The following is a 19,071-nucleotide window of genomic DNA, read 5'->3' as shown; positions in this document are numbered from 1 at the left end:
ACTGAGCCCTGGGGGACACCGCTTGTGACCGGCCGCCAACTGGATTTAGTTCCATTCACCACCACTCTCTGGGCTCAGCCACCCAGCCAGTTTTTAACCCAGCGAAGAGTATATCCATCTAGGCCATGAGCCGCCAGCTTCTCCAGGAGAATGCTATGGGAGACTGTGTCGAAGGCTTTGCTGAAGTCCAGGTATACAACATCCACAGCCTTTCCCTCATCTACCAGGCGGGTCACCTGGTCGTAGAAGGAAATCAGGTTGGTTAGGCAAGACCTTCCCTTCATGAACCCATGCTGACTGGGCCTGATCCCCTGATTGTCCTCCATGTGCCTGGTGAGCACACTCAAGATGAACCTCTCCATAACCTTTCCCGGTACTGAGGTCAGGCTGACTGGTCTGTAGTTCCCCGGATCCTCCTTCCGGCCCTTCTTGAAGATAGGTGTCACATTTGCCAATCTCCAGTCATCTGGGACCTCCCCTGTTAACCAGGACTGCTGATAGATGATAGAGAGTGGCTTGGTAAGCTCCTCTGCCAGCTCCTTCAGCACTCTTGGGTATGCCACGTAAGGTAGGAATCAGGCTGCCTCGTGCCTCATACCCAGTGCATCCTTGATTATTCCTTGTACGGGGATGTGTCCTGACCCAGAATTTGCAATCGCTACCTTCTTAGGGCCTCCACCACTCCAGTTGCTTCCAGTGGCGAGAAGGGCTTCCCAAGGAGGTTTTTTTACAAAACCACACTAATCACCACTATGTTTCATGTCGTCTCTGACCTAGTAGGGATGCAAACAGTATTTTCAGAAATAAAGCAATGACAGAAATTTGCCTCCAGTATATGACTCCCACAGAATGTGTTTTCTGGGGAACATGTTTTTTTAGGTGTAGTTGCCTAAAAGCTGCCTATATCCCCCTTCGGGTTCATAAGCCCCTGTACTGAAGTCTGTCTTAAATAACAAGCACTACACTACCTGTTTGTTGAACAAGCAGCTGAACAAAGGGTGGGTGAAGTACAAGAGACATTGATGTGGGCCTGGGAACCTCTCTCAAGGGAGGATGCTGCATGCATAGGTGGTGGTGGGGTACAGCCCGTTTAGCCCTACTTAACTCCAGTGGGTGTCCTGGCACTACAGCCACTGTAGCACCCCTTTTCTCCAACTTTAACTCTCATCTGTTTTTCTAGGTCTTCTCACGGCAGCACAGTGAAATAGAGAAGAGAAGGGATAAAGCAGAACTGAAGCAAAAAATAAGGGAAAAAAAGACCTGTCTTACAGAAAATGAAGGACAGGAAAAAAAAAAAGAGAAAACCAAGATGCAGGTCCAGACATTGTAAGAAAGGAATAGCTGTGCAAAAGAAATATATTTGTGAGAGAAAAGACAAGAACATAATAAAAATGAAGAAAAGGAGAATCAGAGAAACAGCTGTTATAGAAACATATCTAGTAGGTGATATTCTTCTGACTTTCGGAAAGTAACTGGGTACAAGTTGCATGGCAGCATAAGGAAAGGATGTTCTTGCAGCATTTTTGTGTGAAGTGAAGCAATTAGTGCAGCAATTAGTGGGGACAGAACACATGCAGGATTCCTCCACTGCCCACAGAAGGATTTTCTTTTTGGTTGAAAGCCCACTACTTTGGTGACTCAGTAATTTTCAGATCTCCAAAGTTTCTCTTGGTCGGGAAATATCTCCTGTGCTATGCCTGATGTTAGGTGCAGCTCTTTGTGCTGCAAAGACACGGGGCACCACAACCATTCAGCCTAACTTATGCCAAGAGTTCAGGTTTCCCTGGGAATTTGGGACACTGAGCCAAACCACCTTTAACAGGTCCAAAGACTTATCAGATAACACATTCTTCAGCCTTTCAGAAGAATCACTGGATCAGAGACAGAGGACAATGTGCTAGTCACATGAGACCCTAAATCCTAAACTGACCTAAAAATGCAGTGAAGCTCAGAAACTCCATAAATAACATTTATCTGCAACTGATTCCTGATTAAGTGTTGATGCAAGATTTCTGGGAACACCTTAAACTGTGGAGTGAAATGTAGTAGTAAAATACATGTCTGACCACTGTTGCCATTATCTGAGATGAACAGATGTTCATACAGGAGACCTAAGCCTCCCCAAATCCCATCCCATTCTGTGCCAGGCTCAGTGTAAGATCTGGAATTACTTCCCCATGGCAGCCACTCCCCCAATTCTCCCAGAGTTTACCCCACAGAACTCAGAATATTGCAGAAACCAACAAACGAAACTACTGATGAAATGATATTCAGAGCCTAGAGCCGGCTAGGGCTGGATTATTAACAGGACTAATTAGTCCCCCTAAAGGGTCCAGCTTAAATCAGGATGACACTGTGGAAAGCACTGTACATAAACAGTAAGAGATACCTACATATATAAGGGAAAAGAATTAATATTAACTCTGTTTTGCTGATATGGAAACCATGCATGTAGTGATCACATGGTTTGGCCCAAGACAAAATCTGTGATGGAGCCATAAACCAAACCCAATATCCAGACACCCAGACCAGTGCTTCATCAGCTAGGCAATCCAGGATCTTCCTCTGGACTAAAAGCAGACACCATGACAGAGGTGGCTGCCGAGGTCTGCTGAACAGAGCCACTAAAAACATTGTATTTTCAATGTGGTTCGTGTTCATCCTAGATTTCATGCTCCTTTACTTACTTGGAGCCTCTGGCACCAAAGAATAATTTGCTGAGAAGGAAGAAAATGTAGTTATGGATCATAAAGCCTCACTTGCCTGCTGGGAATGCGCACAGCTGATGCTATCAGGGGAACCTACACATGTCAGATTCTGCCCATCTAGCCCAGACCAGAAACAAGAAAATGACCCGTATAGTTGTACTCCAGGTTTTTGTGCTTAGATGACTGGGAAACTGATGTTCCAGTTGGACACACACCCTAGACTGGGAAGAAAACCAAAGCCACTCACTGGATGGTGTTAGGCACCAAAAGAAGCTGGGGTACAGCCCCTGGGATATTTTGCTGCACATGACATGAAAGTATTGTTGTGACCACCTGTGTGAGCCCAAGTGTGTTCTTACTATTTACCGAGAGGAATAAGAGCTGCTCAGCACTGTGACGTTGTTCCTACACTGTTGTTGGCAGGGGACAACATGGTCAAAGAGAGGACCAAATTAACACCGAAGGCTGGTATAACTAATACCAAAACCGCAACCTACTCTTGCAGCCCTATGGCCCATTGTCCCCACAGGGACCTTCAAAAGGCTAAACAAAACCTTGGTGGCTTGTAGTGCAGTAAAGACCTGCCTTGACCCCAGTCAGAGAGAATCGACATGACATGCTCAAATACCGTACATATTTTTCTGTCTCTAATTTTGGCTCCCTAGTCACCTAATTTCTGATGTAAACGGCTGTGCCAAAGTGAGTTTATATGAGTTCAGTACATTCTGTGGAGATCAGCTGTCTCCTCCTGCCAGGCAGGAGGGGTGGATGATGAACGTGCCCAGCCCCTTCCGTTGGTCAGTTTTCAAGGTGTCCAGAAGACAGCAGGGAGGTCAGTTTGGGTCCTCTGTTTTTCTAGTACAAAGAAGGCTACAGAGATCCAGAGATAGATGTGGTTGACAAGCACACACGGCTCTCAGGCAATAAGCTGTGCCCACACTCCCCAGCAGACACCAGCCTTTCCAGTTCCACTCTGCTTTCCCTCCCCTGTCGCATGCTCAGCTGGTGGGCAGTCACGCTTCAACTCCCACCAAACCAATGAAAGTGTCTGAGATGCCTCAGTGGGCTAATTTTACAGGCAGAATCCCTGATATGGGGACATTTTCTCTTCCAGATTCCCATTTCAGGCTGACTTGTAAGGAGGATCAGCTATGCCCTATGCTCCAGTGCAAGCTTCCGTAATTAAATAGCTTACCCTCCTCTTCTATTGCCTCTGTATCCCTTTCTTGCCATCCTTCAAGCAAGGAGGCACGATCAGAATAGGAGCAAGGATAGGAGCCTACATACACAAGAGTCGGGGGCATGTTAAGCGGTGGGAGCAGGATACATGGAACGCATGTGGATTTTATCCATGGCAAGGAAGATCTTAGAATTCCTCTGACTTCACTCTGGCTTTTCCCTAGCTGGAAAGATCCTGCAACATCTGGCAGCAATCAATGGCATTCAAGTATTATGCTCTCCCTGCTCCATGTTCCCTGTATCCCCACCTTCCCTGTAGCTTTGGAGCCCCACCAGAGCTGCCCCACTTTGTGACCCACCACTAGGAATCTCTCAACAACCACCAATGTGAAATTAAGTTGTACCCAAAGCAGTTTAAGTGACAATAAATTTAACTGCCTTTCAAAGAGAACAAGGGAATGTATGTCACCTATCCCACGCACTGCACAAGTTGTGTGAACACAAGTCACTACAACCTGAAAAACTGGATGGAGACTAAACACAGCAATCCAACACAGACAAGCCTGTGTCTGCTCACCCCAGATACCACCTCCGTCTGTCATCCCTCCCCTTACAAAAGCCCTCCTGCAAGCCTCTTTACCTTGGGGCCCCCTCTGCCTGCAGCATCCCTCTGTAATGCGCCCAGGTAATCCCCACGGAGGAGCTCAGTCATCATCATCAGAAATCTTTGCCCTCACCACCTGCCCCATGACATTTTCTTCAGCTGCCTTCCTAATTCCCTGACACGCAATCGCCCTTCCACTTGCCAAGCACTTTCCTCAGGGCCACACCTCCCACCCTGGAGGCTGTGATACTGATATTGGTGTCCCCCCAGGCTTCCTGCCTCCATATAGCCTACCCGCCTCGCCTACCTTCACCAAGGAAAACAAGAAGGTGGAAGGCAGCACAGTGAAAGGAGGAGCTACATCTGGGTCAGTGTGTTAGCTGTGCTGTCTGCAGGACTTTGAAACCCTCTGCTTCCAGGAAATGTCCATTCTGAAGAACAGAGGGACTGATCTCTTGATACTTGTCCCCTAAGAAAGCCACTGTTTGCTGCCCAGACACAAGCACTGACCAAACAGGACTGCTTGTCCTGGTGACCAGGAGGCCAAGGGAACCAGGATATGGCTGCACTAGAGACAGTAAACCAGACTCCAGCACTGCTGGGTCTCAGATCCAATCCAAGACCAGACCTTCAGGACCTCCTCTCCTTTGCCCTTTCACTTGTTCCTTACTTCCTTTCCCCTCACCTCCAAAAGGCTGGGGCAGAGGTGCCACCACAGGGATCTCACTGTCACAGTAGCAGACCCAGCAGGCCAGCACCAACCCCAGACCAGACATGGGGTCTGCAAGTTCTGCAAGGTCCCTTGGCTTTGCTGCCCTTTCCCTGCTCCCATAGAGGGGCTGGAGGGACAAGGACACAGACCCTGTGGGGCCAGGCTGGCTCTTGACATGTGAGCAGGCAGCAGCAGTTCCCTGGTGCCTCTGAGCTTCCCATAGGCATGGTGCAACACATCTCACCTCACCAGCTCATCTGTTGCTACAAAAATCTGGAAGCACCACTGGCCACTTCCTTCACTTTAAAGCTTGCTGGTTGTCTTCACAGCTGAAGCAATCAGGTGTCCTCACTTGCTCCACCAGGGACAAGGACTCCGCCTTTAGGTATACAACAATTATGACTGCTTCAGAGTTACTCTGGCTCATTAATTTTGTAAAAGGCTGACAGTTTTCCTTCTTTCAGACAAGGAGTGTTGGTACTTGGCACCTGTGACCGTGCTAAAACATTCTGAATTCTCCCAACCATGCTTTCTTCCACCCCATCATGGGCCAAATAAGCACAGAAAATGTGATTATTCTATTGTGCATTGGATTGTTTCAGGCTTTTTATCTGCATTTGTTAAAGTGTAGGTCACAAATGGGCAGGGTTTGAGAACTATAAACAAATTCCTCTTGTAGTTTTTCCTGAGAGTCATCTTGTCTTAGATCTGTTATAAAAATCTCTTATCAGCTCATTTCACATTGAATGGGTATTTTGATAGTTATACGATCTGTTTCTGATGTGCCTGTTGTTTCAAAGTTCTACGCTTTTTTCCAGACTAAAAATGGCTTTGAAAGCAGGATACTTATTACTGATTGAGGTAATTTTTATTTTCTATAAAAACAGATAGGGATAGCCATAGCAGAATAATTATCCCACTGAGATGAACACCAGTTTATTTCCCCTCATAAATAAGTATGGCTAGATTCAATGACAACATGGGCCATTGTAGCCAGTAAGGCCTTAGAACAGGGGGATCTTCTTGGTCATATTAATATCTCTCCAGACAAAGTCAGCCTTGATTTGTCATTAAGTCCTTTACTCAGAACACCATGTTAAGGACTGCACACAGAAACTACCACAACAGCGGCAACTAATATTCCCAATAGTTTACAAAGGTCAGAGTTATTTAATGCCCTTGCCATGTGACCAAGGGTCAGTCATGCCAGACCTGGAAATAGACTTCAAGCCTTCTAATTTTGTAATCCCATTATCCCGTTCCCCACCTCCACAGCAAGTGGAATTCCTGGACCTCCTTCTGTTCTCTTCCACCTTAGCATCTCTGCAGCCAAAGCTCCAAGAAGGGTAACGTGACGGGAATGTGCAACTGGATCCCCCAGCCTCCCCTTCTCACCACACACTCATGCATCTGCCCCGTACCCGCTCTCTAGGACAGGTCCCATTTCACCCCCCGGCTTTTGCGCTGAGCTCTGTACCCATCACTACCTATCTCCTGCATTCCCGCTCTTGCACATTACATGTCCCCCTTCCCTTTGCAAGAGTTATCTTCTGCATCATATCTTCACCACCATCTTTCTCCTCTCCAGCCGCCTTTTTTTCCAACATATATCTCCTCCTCTCTTTCTCAAGCTTAATCTAGACTGAGTTTAAGGTGTGATGTTAGCCACAAAGGATTATCCGGTCATTTAACCAGTCTAATATGGACACAGCAGACTGGTTTTAAGTCACGTTAAATGGATCAAGTTAGAAGCTAAGACGTGTAGTTTAAATTCTAACTGAGGCAAGAAATCAGTGTTTCTTTGCATATTGCTCAGTTTTTATCAGGCTTTGATGTTCTTTCCAAGAGTCTCTCCTTGGTTTTATTCTGGTCATCGTCTTTTGGAACCTGTCTCTTTTCCCTCCCTTTATGCCCCGAAAAGGCTCCTTTACACCACTTCTTCATCACCCTAAGCAGGACGCAAGTCTTGTTTTTCTCCTTCAGACTCAGCTACCCACAAGGTGTTCTTTTACCCACTCTCAGGCAAATTACATGGCTTTTCTCACTTAAATACTTCCCCTTTTTATGTGTTTATGTTAATTTATGTTTGCTTCTTATTCCAAGTTTATTGCTCCTGCCTCAATGTCAAATACTTTTTTTTTTTTTTTGAAAAACAAAGAACTTTTTTCCATGTTAGATATGGATAAGGTGAGGCCAGGATCTCAGAGGACTGCTGCTAATCATACAGGGAGGCAGAGAGGGAACAAAAGAGAGACTAGAAAATAAGGCTGGAGTGAAAGCACAAAGGCAAAAGGTTACAGATAGGACTGAGTAACACCTAACATCAAGAACAATGAGAAGGCCTGATCCCGCCTTCCCAGTGATGCTTCTGGTACCCAGGTGAGGGCCGGTGGTAGCAAAAACCAGACTGCGTAATGGGGATCCAAGCAGCTCCAGCGCTCCCCTCCACTGGCCGCTGCCTGGGGACACCGGGCAGGGCTGCTGGGGACAGGCTGCTCCGGATTGCTCCCCTTTGCCCTGTGAGACAACGGGTCCCTGATGAGTGCCAAAACCATCTCTGTTAGCCGAACCACAGCATTCGTGTTTGAGGCTGCAGATGGCTGAATTATTGGGGGAACTCCAGTGAAATTCCAGCTATTAATTTTGTCTTACTCATTCAACTCTAAGGTCAACCAGTAGGTTTTTTATGTCTTTAAATGCACACTAATATACCACAACACTCTTGTCTCCTTACAGCACTCAACCGTTTCCTCCAGTGAGCTGGATTTTCTTTCCTTGCTGCTGTTAAAAGAGGGCAGAAGCTACAAGAAAATGGTAAACAGGAAGCCCTAAAAGGCCAGATCATTTACAAACGAACATACGCACACGTATCCATAATGTATTGTGGATAATGTTAAATAGCATGTAAGAGTTATTTGTTTTGCTGTATCCTTTTGCACTTAAGAAATACTGATGCATGACCTTGGTTCAACCAGTATAAAGAGCTTCTTGGTCTGCTCCCCAGATGTGCACAGATCTGTAAAACTTCCTACAGCTTTTCTGTGACAGTGGAATGTAGAAGGCATTATTATTTGGCTACGGCAGAGCTCTTCCTGTTTTCTTGCAGGGGATCTGCAATGTGCGTCACGTCTGTTGCTTGTGTATTGAAGAGAGTTTCTGGATTTCCCTCCTGTGCTGTAAGACTGCAGACTTACAGCCAAGTCCCATTTTTCCCAAGGTTCCCAGCTCTAGATCTTTCTGAGACTTAAAATTTCCTTTATCTTGCTTTTAGCTACAGGTTTACAGATGGGTTTTCTGGGGTACTTAAATCTTGGCAAGCGTTCGTTTTAACAATGCTCACTTCCCAAACCTCCCACCTGCAGCTGCGTCCCACTGCCCTCTCTGGTGCCCATCAGGCGGCTTCCCAGCTGCCCTCCCGGTGATTCCATCCCCCTGCTCACCAGTCTCCCCTCCTTCCCTCTCCTTCCTTCCTCCCTTTCTCTTCCTTTTTGCTTTCTATGAATGACTGTAACGCTGCCAGGACTTGGCAGATGAGCCGCCCCCGTCTCCAAATTAGCTAAATTAGCTAAAATAGCTGTATTAGCTACATTAGCTGTGTGCGGTACGGGAAAACCCTCTTTCACAAGCTCACCTCTGCCAATCCTGGACAAGAGAGGGCCATTTTTAGGGATTCAATTTCCTGCGGTCATTCAGCTGTCTGACGCTGTTTGCTTCTGAGCTGAGCCCCGGCGCCCAGCCAGGGCAGGCCGTGAGGTGTGCGGTGATGCACCCAGTTATTTATGATGTAGAAATGCGCCCGTTGCCCCTGGAAACCGGCTCTCCCCCTCACCTCCGGCAGGGGTTGCTAAGCAATGCGCTTGTGCTTTGGGGGGGTAGCGGGGTGCGGGGCTAAGGCCTGGCAGCACTTCTCTCAGGAGTGACCTGTTGCAAAATAGGAGGGCAGGGGCAGGCAAGGCAACCGCCGCTTGGCGGCAGAGGCCACGCTGGGGGTGGCTGATGTATCGTAATGGAGGTGGCTGGTTTATCGTAAGGTTCGACTGACAGCCGGTTGCTTGCCAGAGACAATAAACTGATGGGATGGAGGGAAGAGCAAACCGGTTCCCATGGCAACCGTGCTGAAGTCATCTGAGGTCAAAATGATGACTGAGGCTGCCAGAGAAAACGAGTTTTGATGCGAGGATAAATCCCACGGCAGTGACTGCGTGACTCAGTCTGCCACACCCCCCTCACACCCCCCCCAACTGGACTGCGTGGCTCCCCGCTACGGTGCTCCTCGGGGCTCTCCCAAAGCCCGATCAACTATCTCGATGCCTGTCCTGAATTCACCCCTAGCTATTTTTGTTTCTGGGTCACGGAGAACACATCTGCATAGCCAGCGGAGGTTGGTTGCAGTGCGGGCTGGCACATCCACGCTCCCCATAATCGTGAGCAAAGGCTGCCCACGGCAGCCAACTGCAACCAACCCACCACCGGCTGTCAGGGAAGGCTTCGTTGTCCTCAATTACCCGACTTCCTAAAAAGCCAACATATACGTGCCTAGTGACGATAAAATCACGTCGGCTTGTTTCTGTCTGTCTTTTTTTTTTTTTTTTTTTTTGGTGGCAGGCAGGCAGCCTTTGCAGACCTCCTGCAAACCCTTTTGGCCAGGAAAGCAGCTGGAATTCAGTAGTCTCTGCAGAATCCCCCTGCGCTGAAACGGATTTCTGTTGCCATCTGGTGGCAACAGAAAGCACCCGGAACTGCAGAGTAAACACCAAGGTCCGTCCCCCCACCCCATCCTGCCATTCTCTGAGCCGGGCTTGTTCTCCTCCATTTATTCCACGGGCCTTTACTCCGGCCGCATCACAGTTTCCTCACTTTAGAAGGGGGCGGGGTAGAACATTAATGCTATTCGATTGTTTGTTTGTTTGTTTGTTTATTATCTTATCTAATCTAATCTAGGTTCCGGGTTATACCCGTCATTGCAAGTCTTCTGCACTGTTTTCAACGCTGGCAATTTTCTTGACTACTCTGCATGCAGTCAAGACTCCCTCCTAACCTCTGAACCTTGCGGTTTAGCTCACCCTAAATTAGAAATCTTCACTGTAGCCCGAAATGTTGCTGAATGAGTCATCCACAGTGGGCCAGTTAATGAACGTAAATTTTACTGACCCCATCTGCCTGTTGCAGAAATCGCCTTACAGGACTGCACCCCTGCTCACTGGGGAACATATGACCCACCAGCCAGCCTCAGGCTCCCTCTCCCTCTAGCCCAGGGCCCCAATCACTGTCTTAGGGCACCTGTGAGGTGGTTTGGCCTGCCACGTTCCTTTTGTGGGCACTATTGCAGCTTCTGCTGGAGCCTGGCTTAAGGCTGCAGTGGAAGAGTTTCTGCAGGTAGCTGCAAATTCACCCTCTTGTCATCTCATTATTCCCTGACAGAGAATAATTCCCTTCCCATTTAAGGAGGGCACCAAACCCAAAGACTGCATGGACGATTCAGAAGCAGGGCATCTTGATGGCGTTTGACTGTAGTCCTCCTTTGGTTTTTGTTGCTACTTATGCTTAGTTCCTTGTTGGAGCCCTGCCTTTGTGCCTCCCCCCCATGCCAGCCTTGCTCTCACCCCTGTTCCCTGCTCCAGCCCAGCCACATCTGCCTGCTGGAACCACCCAACCTCGTTCATGACCATCTTGCCTAAATTCCAACAAACTGATTTTACCAGTCAGGCAGAGACCCCCCTGTGAATCTCCCACTCCAGTGTTCCCAGAGGCAGGGATGACTCATGGCATCTTCTAACTCCCGGTAACTCAGCTGATGAAATCCCAGGAGCAGCCAGCTGCACTCCAGCCCCCTGCAATGTTGGCGCTCCAGCGCCAGCTTCCCATGCAAAACTGTCTCTGGAAGTGCAGCAACTCCTTCAGTAGCCCCATCTCAGAGCTGAACCTTCCTTTGCCACACAAAACTAATGAAGACCACCGCGTGCTGTTTTGGTGGTGTTTGCTTATGTTATAAGTAGCTTTTGACTCAGTCTCCTGTGTGAGCTGTTGATGGTGTCATGAGGACCCAAACCAGCCCTCCACTGCAGAAAGTGAGGCATTTCTTTTAACAGTTTTTGTAGACCCCAGAAGAGGGCAGTCAGCAGAAGCTGCACTCACAACATTAAAGCAAAGGCAGAGGGACTGTGTGGGGAGATTCGGCAGTACTGTCACCCTCAGCCATGGTCCCAGGAAGGAACCCTGCAATGCAGCATTCCCACTTCCAAATGGGGCCGATAGGAAACATCATGGTGCAGCTGTAAACGTCCTTTGCTTTAGGTAATTTATTTTTTATTCTCTACATCAGTACTGACATCCGCTGTCAGGACAGGAAGGCTGAGTGTTTGAGGGGCTCATAACTGGCAGTGATTCTCTCACCCAGCTCTCTGGAGCTTCATCTTTCAGCTTCATGTCCAGTCCAGTGCATTCACAACAGTCACCTCAGGCCATAGAGCAGAGATGGGCACTGGAGAGTTGTTTACCACCACACTGCTGGACGGTGGGGGGGGACAGATGATGGTCATCAGCCATTTTGAGTTAAACACCTGATTCCACAGACATCACACACCTAGGCAGTCCAAGACACCCCACCAACCTGTCAGCCCACTGCTCTTCTTCAAAATGAGGTAACCCCATCCCACCACAGTATGATGGCAATGGGTCACATGAGTCTGAAAGTCCCAGGGGTCTCTAGAAACTTCACAGGCACAGAATTTTATTAAGAATATTAATGGTTTTTTACATTTATTAATGTTAGGCCAGCAGTGGATCTTCATTCACTCCAAACTATTTTGTGACAGAGATTACTTGGTTACACAACCACACTAGTAAATGAAATGGTGTCTGAGTGTTCCCCAGCACCGAAACTGGATGTTTAGTTTTGTCAAGAGCCAACTAGCATCTTCCAAACAGCTCTGCTCATGGTTTAGGAGTCAGCACATGGCAAGGAATGGTCCAGAAGGAAGGTTGCAGGCAGCCAGCCTGTTATGGAGGGTAAGAGAGTTTAACACTATGGCCATGCCGTGCCCACTAGCCCCAGAACCACAGAAGAGTCTTGGTTAATTTCCTACCAGAGAGTCAGATTTCTCTCTGAGTGGGCACTGAGCCAATTTATAGACACTTTGTATACTTTTCATACTTCCCAATTACTTCAGGCTCTCTGTATGGTACCAAAATCATTTGGGGCAAGGGACTAATGCAGTTCAGGTCCAAAGTCATCTTTCACTAGCATGTCTCTACATGCAATGCTTGATTCACTGTGATGACAGAGCCAAGTTTATTGATTTTTTTAGGTTGCATTGTCTTTATAAAATTAGAGCTTGTTGCTGGTTTTCTGGATCCAGGTTACTGGAAACACTGGTTAATAGGTCAAGTGCATTGCTCTACCACAGAGTCACGCTTTACCACACGACTCCCACTGATTTGATCCCAGACACGAAGACTCACAGCCAAAGCCAATGCTGCTTTGAAACAAAGCCAGGTTACTCTGAATAGGGTTAACATAGGGTTCGTCTGTTCCCAGAGCTTCACCTACAGTTCTCCACATTCTTTCTGAGCTGGAAAGGAGAGCTTCCTTAAATCTTGTGCTGCCTATCAAGAAGTGAAGCGGAGTACTGGGAAATACAAGTACCTCTTTCATTGCACCCCAAGTTATCAAGTAATCTCTCTCCCTGACACAGACTCCTTAAGCACAGGGCAGTATTTTTGGAACAGCAGCCATTCAAAAATACTTCAAAAACCTTACACAAGCCTTTGTAAATACTTTTTTTTCTCATCCTGTGTCTCCTCAAATGTTTGAGACAAAAATCTTCCTATTATGCACAGGAACACAGTTATCCCACTTCCTCATTCCTTAGGCAGAAGGGCATCTGATGCTGACTATCCCTATAAACCAACAACTTCAGAACACAATTAGCAATATTGTCAAAAAAATCCTGCAAATAATTAGGACCGTGTCTGGCCAATGGTAACACCACATGAAGGGGTACGTTGTGCTTTCAAATGTGGACTGATCAGAAAGCGTTGATAGTTCAGAGAGTGGAACTGAATTAAGTTCAAGTTAAATGGCTGTTTCCTTTTCCTGTTTCCACTCTACCACCTCAGGCTGAGTGGAAGAGTAGGACAGCAGATGCCTGTCTGTGAAAGGAAACGTTAGTCAGCCCCCTTCTTGAGCGCTGTATCTCCATTTTAAATTCTGTTATGTTTCAGTGTGACTCACACACTGTTGGGACATCCTTCGCTACAGTTGCTCCTGGGCATCTGCCCCCTACCAGATAATTCAGCATCCTCAGCCAGGACGTTCCCCCTCACAACATCTCAGCAGCTCATGGGGACATAACCCTAATAAATACCTTGATCCCAAGCATACTGTCATTGATGACAGCGCTAGACACTCATGAAAGCTACATAAATGTCCAATTCTTTCTGAAAGCCAGTGAAGTATTTGGCTCAACCGCTTTCTTCAGCAATGAATTCACCAGTGTAATCTCATGATATGGAAAACTGTTTCCCCATTTTCATCCCCCAGTTTCATTGAATGGTCCCTTTGTTCTCATATTATGATACAGAAAGAACAGAAGCTCTCAAGTCTACTTTTCCTACTCTAGAAATTATTTTATAAACTATCTGCCCACTTTTATATCTCTCCTTTCCAAAACAGCAACCTTGTTTTTTCTAATCTCTCAGAGATTTTACATGCCTTAATTGCCCATGTCACCATTTCCTGAAGTTTCCTCTTTAAGGGCAGACTTCTGCGTCCTCCCCAGAGCATTCAGACAAGATTGTCCAGACTGGGGCTGAAATCTCGTGCCTATGATTATTATAAGGTGCGCTGTTCACACTGAATTTCAATTGCTGTTGTGCTGCCCACTCACCTTCCCTGTTTAGGTCTCCAGTACAGCTACTCTGAATGACTTTGTCTTCTGCAGAGGTTGTTGCTTCACTGTTCACTTTTCCCTCCTCTTTCCAGATGAAGAGTAAAGAAGCACAATACAGGACACAGGGTAAATCCTTAACCTTTTAATCTTTTGCCATGATGAATATTAGTTGTTCTATTCCACCCCTTGCTTGCTGCTTACAGGGCAGTTCTTGTTCAAAGACAATTCTTCTTGTCTTACACTGTAATGCTTGAAGTTTTTTAACATTTTTGCACAATTTTGGAAAGGCCATTTTGGAAAGTCCCTACATAATTCCGGATTTTTTTTTCCTACTGTTCAGCCTAGCTTTGACCACTCCATACCTAGTTGTTCTTAAACTAGTAGCATCCTTCCAATTAAAAACTCCTTTCCCTCCCTGTTACTTACCATCAGGTGTGTTTCTGGCCAGCCATCAGATTCCTCTCCAGTCTACATTTTACTAGGCAAGGTTTTTAAGCCAAAGTTCTGCTGATAGGACCTTCATTCTCCAGAAAATCCTAGAAGCCATTTCTAAACACCTTGCAGTTTGATTGAATATTTATTGAGAATGAATGATCACAATTATTCACAATACTCTATATGAGATTTTTTAAATAGAAAATTCTCTTGATACTTTCCTGGATCCCATTTACCTTTTAGCAGTTCACGGTCTGTGACCAGATAATACCCAAAGATCCTTTTCCTCTTTCTCTCTCATTTCCGATTGGCAAGTTCTCAGGGAGAAAAAAAAAAGTTATTAGTCCCTATATTCATGGCACTAAATTTTGCATACCTGAATCTCATCCAAGATTTCATTTCATCCAAATCTTGGAGGTCTTTCGTATTTGTTTATAATATCCTGATCATTCTGTCCTTGTGCCATCAGCAAATTTCATCCAAATGCTCTTTTTATTTATGCCAAGGCCATGAATTCAAATATGAAACAAGATAAGAATCCAAAGTGACCTACATTAGTAATCCCTTTTCCCTATCAAGATTACGTCTTTGTGGAGCAGTCTGAAAGGCCTTTAAAAATCTAAATATATCAGATTAAATGTTTCTCTTTTATTAACTTCTTTATTGACACATCCAGAAAAATGAGAAGGGGATTTATGAGATACTCTTTGCTTAAAGAATTTATCTCGGTTATCATAGTCTTCCAGGTGTTTTGACATATTTTTAATTACCACTCCAACCAGCTTTCAAGAAACAGATGAAAGTTTCACTATTTTAGTTCCCTGGTTCATCCCTAACACCTTTTTTTAAATTGTGGGTACAGTCTGTATTGTCTCCTCTGATGGTCTGGAACCAAGGCAGCTTTCTATAAGAGACCACATATTTTCCTGACCCAAAAAGCCAAGATGCCCAACTACTTCTCGCTTGAAGTTCTCTGGAATTCTTGGAAGTATGCTGTATTATTATTATTAGTTTGGTCCAAAATTTCTTCTTACGAGATCCCAATCTCCAAAAGCTGCCTCATTGTAAAAACCAGAATGGATGCAGGACAAGCATATAAGAGCCTCCTACATCCTCAAAACTGTAGGTGGATATGAAAAAGCAAAGTTTTTCTTGATTGTTCTCTTTAACCTCCCTTGATCCAACACATCCACTAATTCTTTCACAGGCTTCCTGGTTCTCACACCCTGGAAGACTCTTGTTTATATTTTTCATTCATTTCATTGTTTGCTCTGCAACTCCCTATTCTAGCTTCCCTCCTAATTATTACATGCTGCAAATTCAAGTTTTTCCCTACTGTAAATTTTGAAGAACCTTTTGCATGACTACCGGTTTCTCAGAAATTACAACTTAAGTCATACGGGTATCCTATTTTCCCTTTGATCCACAGGAAAGCTTGTCATCCAAGACTATTATTATTGCTGATATCATACGTATCCACAGCACTTCTAAGGATTTTAATTTTTTACTATTAACTCTGATGTCTGCTTCTCAGTCAGAACGCAACGGCATGAACTGCTCATTAGTTTCACCTATTGCGATCAAACTTTATATCCTGTCTGCATTTTCACACCACCTGCTTTTGAAGTGGTAGAAACAGACTGTTAATCAGACTTACTGTGCTCCAGTGCCTGTGAGGTGTGGTGGCTCTTTGAAAAGTGATTTGAGGGAGTTCTACATTTACTGTTTCACAGCAACTTCTGCCCACACTTACAGGCAGACAGAACTTTCCTAGCTGCCAGCCCTGGGATGTGACCACAGCTCTCCTTCCCTGGCATCGTTGCCTAATACGAAGACTCAAACTTTGATGCACAAACCAGGGTTCTCCTTTAGGGACAGCTACTGACCTTTTGGTTTGTTTACTGTAACTATCTGAAACTTCGAATACAATTTTGTCAATTCAGTACAGGAAGGAGCACTATCCAGCTTCCTCTCTCAGAGCTATTTTAATTCTGCAGGTCTAACAAGCAAGAAAAACAGTAAAAATTATTTCATCCCATCCAGTCAGAAGGTTAGTCAGAATGTACCTAAGCATCTTAACTGCTGAGTAAGAAGGGACCTTTTCATGTACAGCTTTTTAGCGGAGAACCACTTTATAACTTTGCAGCATTTTGCTTTGTATTCATTGAGCCTATAGTAACATAACATGTGTAACAGTACCTCTGTGAGCTTTTCAGCTCCAGAATCTGGTATTCGTTATCTGTTTGTCTGTCTGTCTAACTACTGAAATGTCTCACTTGTGAGTGTTTCGTAATCTTTAACGTAGTAGCACTACGCAAGCCTTCTGAGTCAGGGAAGTGCCATTATCACGGAAATAATCTCATGGAAAACTTTTTAGATGTTTTATAGTGAAGGAAAAACAGCATGAATTGAAAATGCACGTAGAACAAATTCACTTCATTCACTGACACCCCCTTCTCTTCCCAAGAAAGCTTCTTTGTCTCATCCGAGTCTGCTAGAACAGAGCACAGCAGACCCTAGGCCACTGAAAACGCTTCAGAAGACCTTGACACCCTGGTCTGCCAGACCGTGACGGCCAGGAATCTTGTCCCCAGGGGTCGCCTGCTCTCTAGCCTTATGAGCACCGAAATCGCACAGGAGTCTGCACTGAAGTATTACTTATTCTCATGCAAGCACTTGCTGACTCTGTCAGCTGACTTCACCCTCCAAGGTTTTCAGCTTGAATGGAAGCTCCAGAACAAGACTCCTACATATGAGTTTCTCCCACCAATCTGTCTAGAAGACGTCGCTCCCAGAGGCCCGTTCAGAGCACACCTCGGCCACAGGAAGCCCATAGGAAGGGCTGGGGCAGACCAAGCATGTCACAGTTAAAACATTTTCCCCAGCTTGTGGGAGATCTGGATCCCAACTCCCGCCTCCCCGCATTGCTTTCTGTCAGAGATATCGTAGTCCAAACACACAATTAAGTATTTTGCAGTAAGCGTTTGTCTCTTCGTATCTCCCTGGTATCTTCCATATACTGACTGAATGTCCTGAAGACAGCGGTTTATAATCCATCTGTTTTTGTCTTCGTGAATCATTCACACAAAGAGGAAGAGCTTCAAGAAAAAGTCTTAAAAAAGCAACTGCCTCCACTTACCCAAAGCTGGATAACATGAGCACTTACCTAAGATATGCTGTCACGTCCCTCTTTCAAACAGGGAGTTCAACCTTGGGCAAACGCAGAGGGAACAGTCTCCTTATACTCATAATCCTTGGGAATGAGCCCCGCTCTGCTCTGGTGCCTACCTACAGCCACTATGCCTGCCTGAAAGATCGAGGGAAAACCAGGTGACCCAGGTTTAAACTTTTGCTATAAAGCTATGAGCAGAATGAAAGCCCCTTGCAGAGATCTAAAAAACCAAGAACTCATGTAGGGTTCATGAAAATAAGAGATCAAATACAGGTGAAAGACTTTATTTTTGTCCTTGCAGAGGGAAAGGTCATGGTTCAAACTATGATTTAAAAGGCATAAGAGAACCAGAATGAAAAGAGGCATTACAAATGGACCAATTAGGGGAAAAGCTTCAGTTAGAACCTGCACCTTATCAGTCGTCAAAGAATCCAATTATGAGACCAAAACTGGGCTTTGTTAGTTCTGCGATTCACAGAGCTACCTGCTTCAAAGCACATTAAAGTGCAGCTGTAGGCTGAAAAATGACTATCACAACCACATGCGATGGCTTGGAGCCTGCACAAAGTCAGGCTTGGAAGAAACAAAAAGCAAACCATCGGTCACTAAGAAATGAAGGCTGGGACTCTCCTTCTTCTGAAAGACTTTCTGTACTGAAGGCACAGCCAACGTCCCTGCCTTAAGACTTCTGAGGGTTTCAGGGAAGGGTTCATGTAGTTGTGGGTCCTGTTTGAAAGCAGGGTGGGCCCGTAACAGAACAGTCCACGTAGAAACTGTACTTTTGGGGTGGCGAGAGACAGAAGGGCTTCTGCCCACCCGAAATATTCCATTGTCTTTCCCAGTGACTGAAACCTCTGGTGCAGGGCTGATTTCATTTTATAATGTAACCTGGCAGGGTTGCACCGGCACACTCCTTTAGCAGACACGGCTGTAACAGATAGAATGCGCTCCACTGCTGCAAGCACCAGCGGAGTTCCAGCGGGAAAAGGCTGTGACCCTGCGACGTCAGTCAGCCCTGCTGAGCAAGCGACTAAATTAAATTTAATGGCTTCTTTTACTCCCGCCTACAGTGGCATGCACACGACTCTGAGAGCAAGAGGGACACTGCTCCCCGCCCCCGTGTACCCCACCATCACCCACCCAAGCGCTGCACGTGACGTTTGAACTGATGACGAAGCACGACAGGCCCAGCGTGCGTCTGAAGGCCCGGCAGCCGGGAACAGCCCCACTCCACTCGCAAACGTAACAGCGCCGCTGCTCCAAGAGACAACATGGAGCCCCGTTCTGCCATTTTGCAGGCGCCGCTCCGCACGCGGGGGCTGTTCGGAGCGGGGGGCAGGGGCTGCCCCGCACGGCCCCAGGTGCGGGGA

The 19,071-nt window shown here is 46.2% G+C and overlaps 1 protein-coding gene across 1 annotated transcript in view; it reads right to left on the bottom strand.

Moving 5' to 3' along the window:
* The window catches only part of LOC104122781 (solute carrier family 2, facilitated glucose transporter member 3), a 32,232-nt gene extending 23,326 nt beyond the window's left edge, over positions 1-8,906 (bottom strand). The window contains exon 1 of the mRNA XM_035890514.1: positions 8,835-8,906. Coding sequence (XP_035746407.1) covers positions 8,835-8,864 — 30 coding nt within the window. The 5' untranslated portion in view covers positions 8,865-8,906. The remainder of the gene's footprint in view (positions 1-8,834) is intronic.
* Between the last annotated feature and the right edge of the window lie 10,165 nt (positions 8,907-19,071).

The sequence above is a fragment of the Egretta garzetta genome, unplaced genomic scaffold, assembly GCF_000687185.1.
Source record: "Egretta garzetta isolate BGI_Z169 unplaced genomic scaffold, ASM68718v1 scaffold363, whole genome shotgun sequence".
Taxonomy (NCBI): domain Eukaryota; kingdom Metazoa; phylum Chordata; class Aves; order Pelecaniformes; family Ardeidae; genus Egretta; species Egretta garzetta.
The sequence above is the reverse complement of the archived record's forward strand: the minus strand, read 5'-3'. Positions and strand labels throughout refer to the sequence as shown.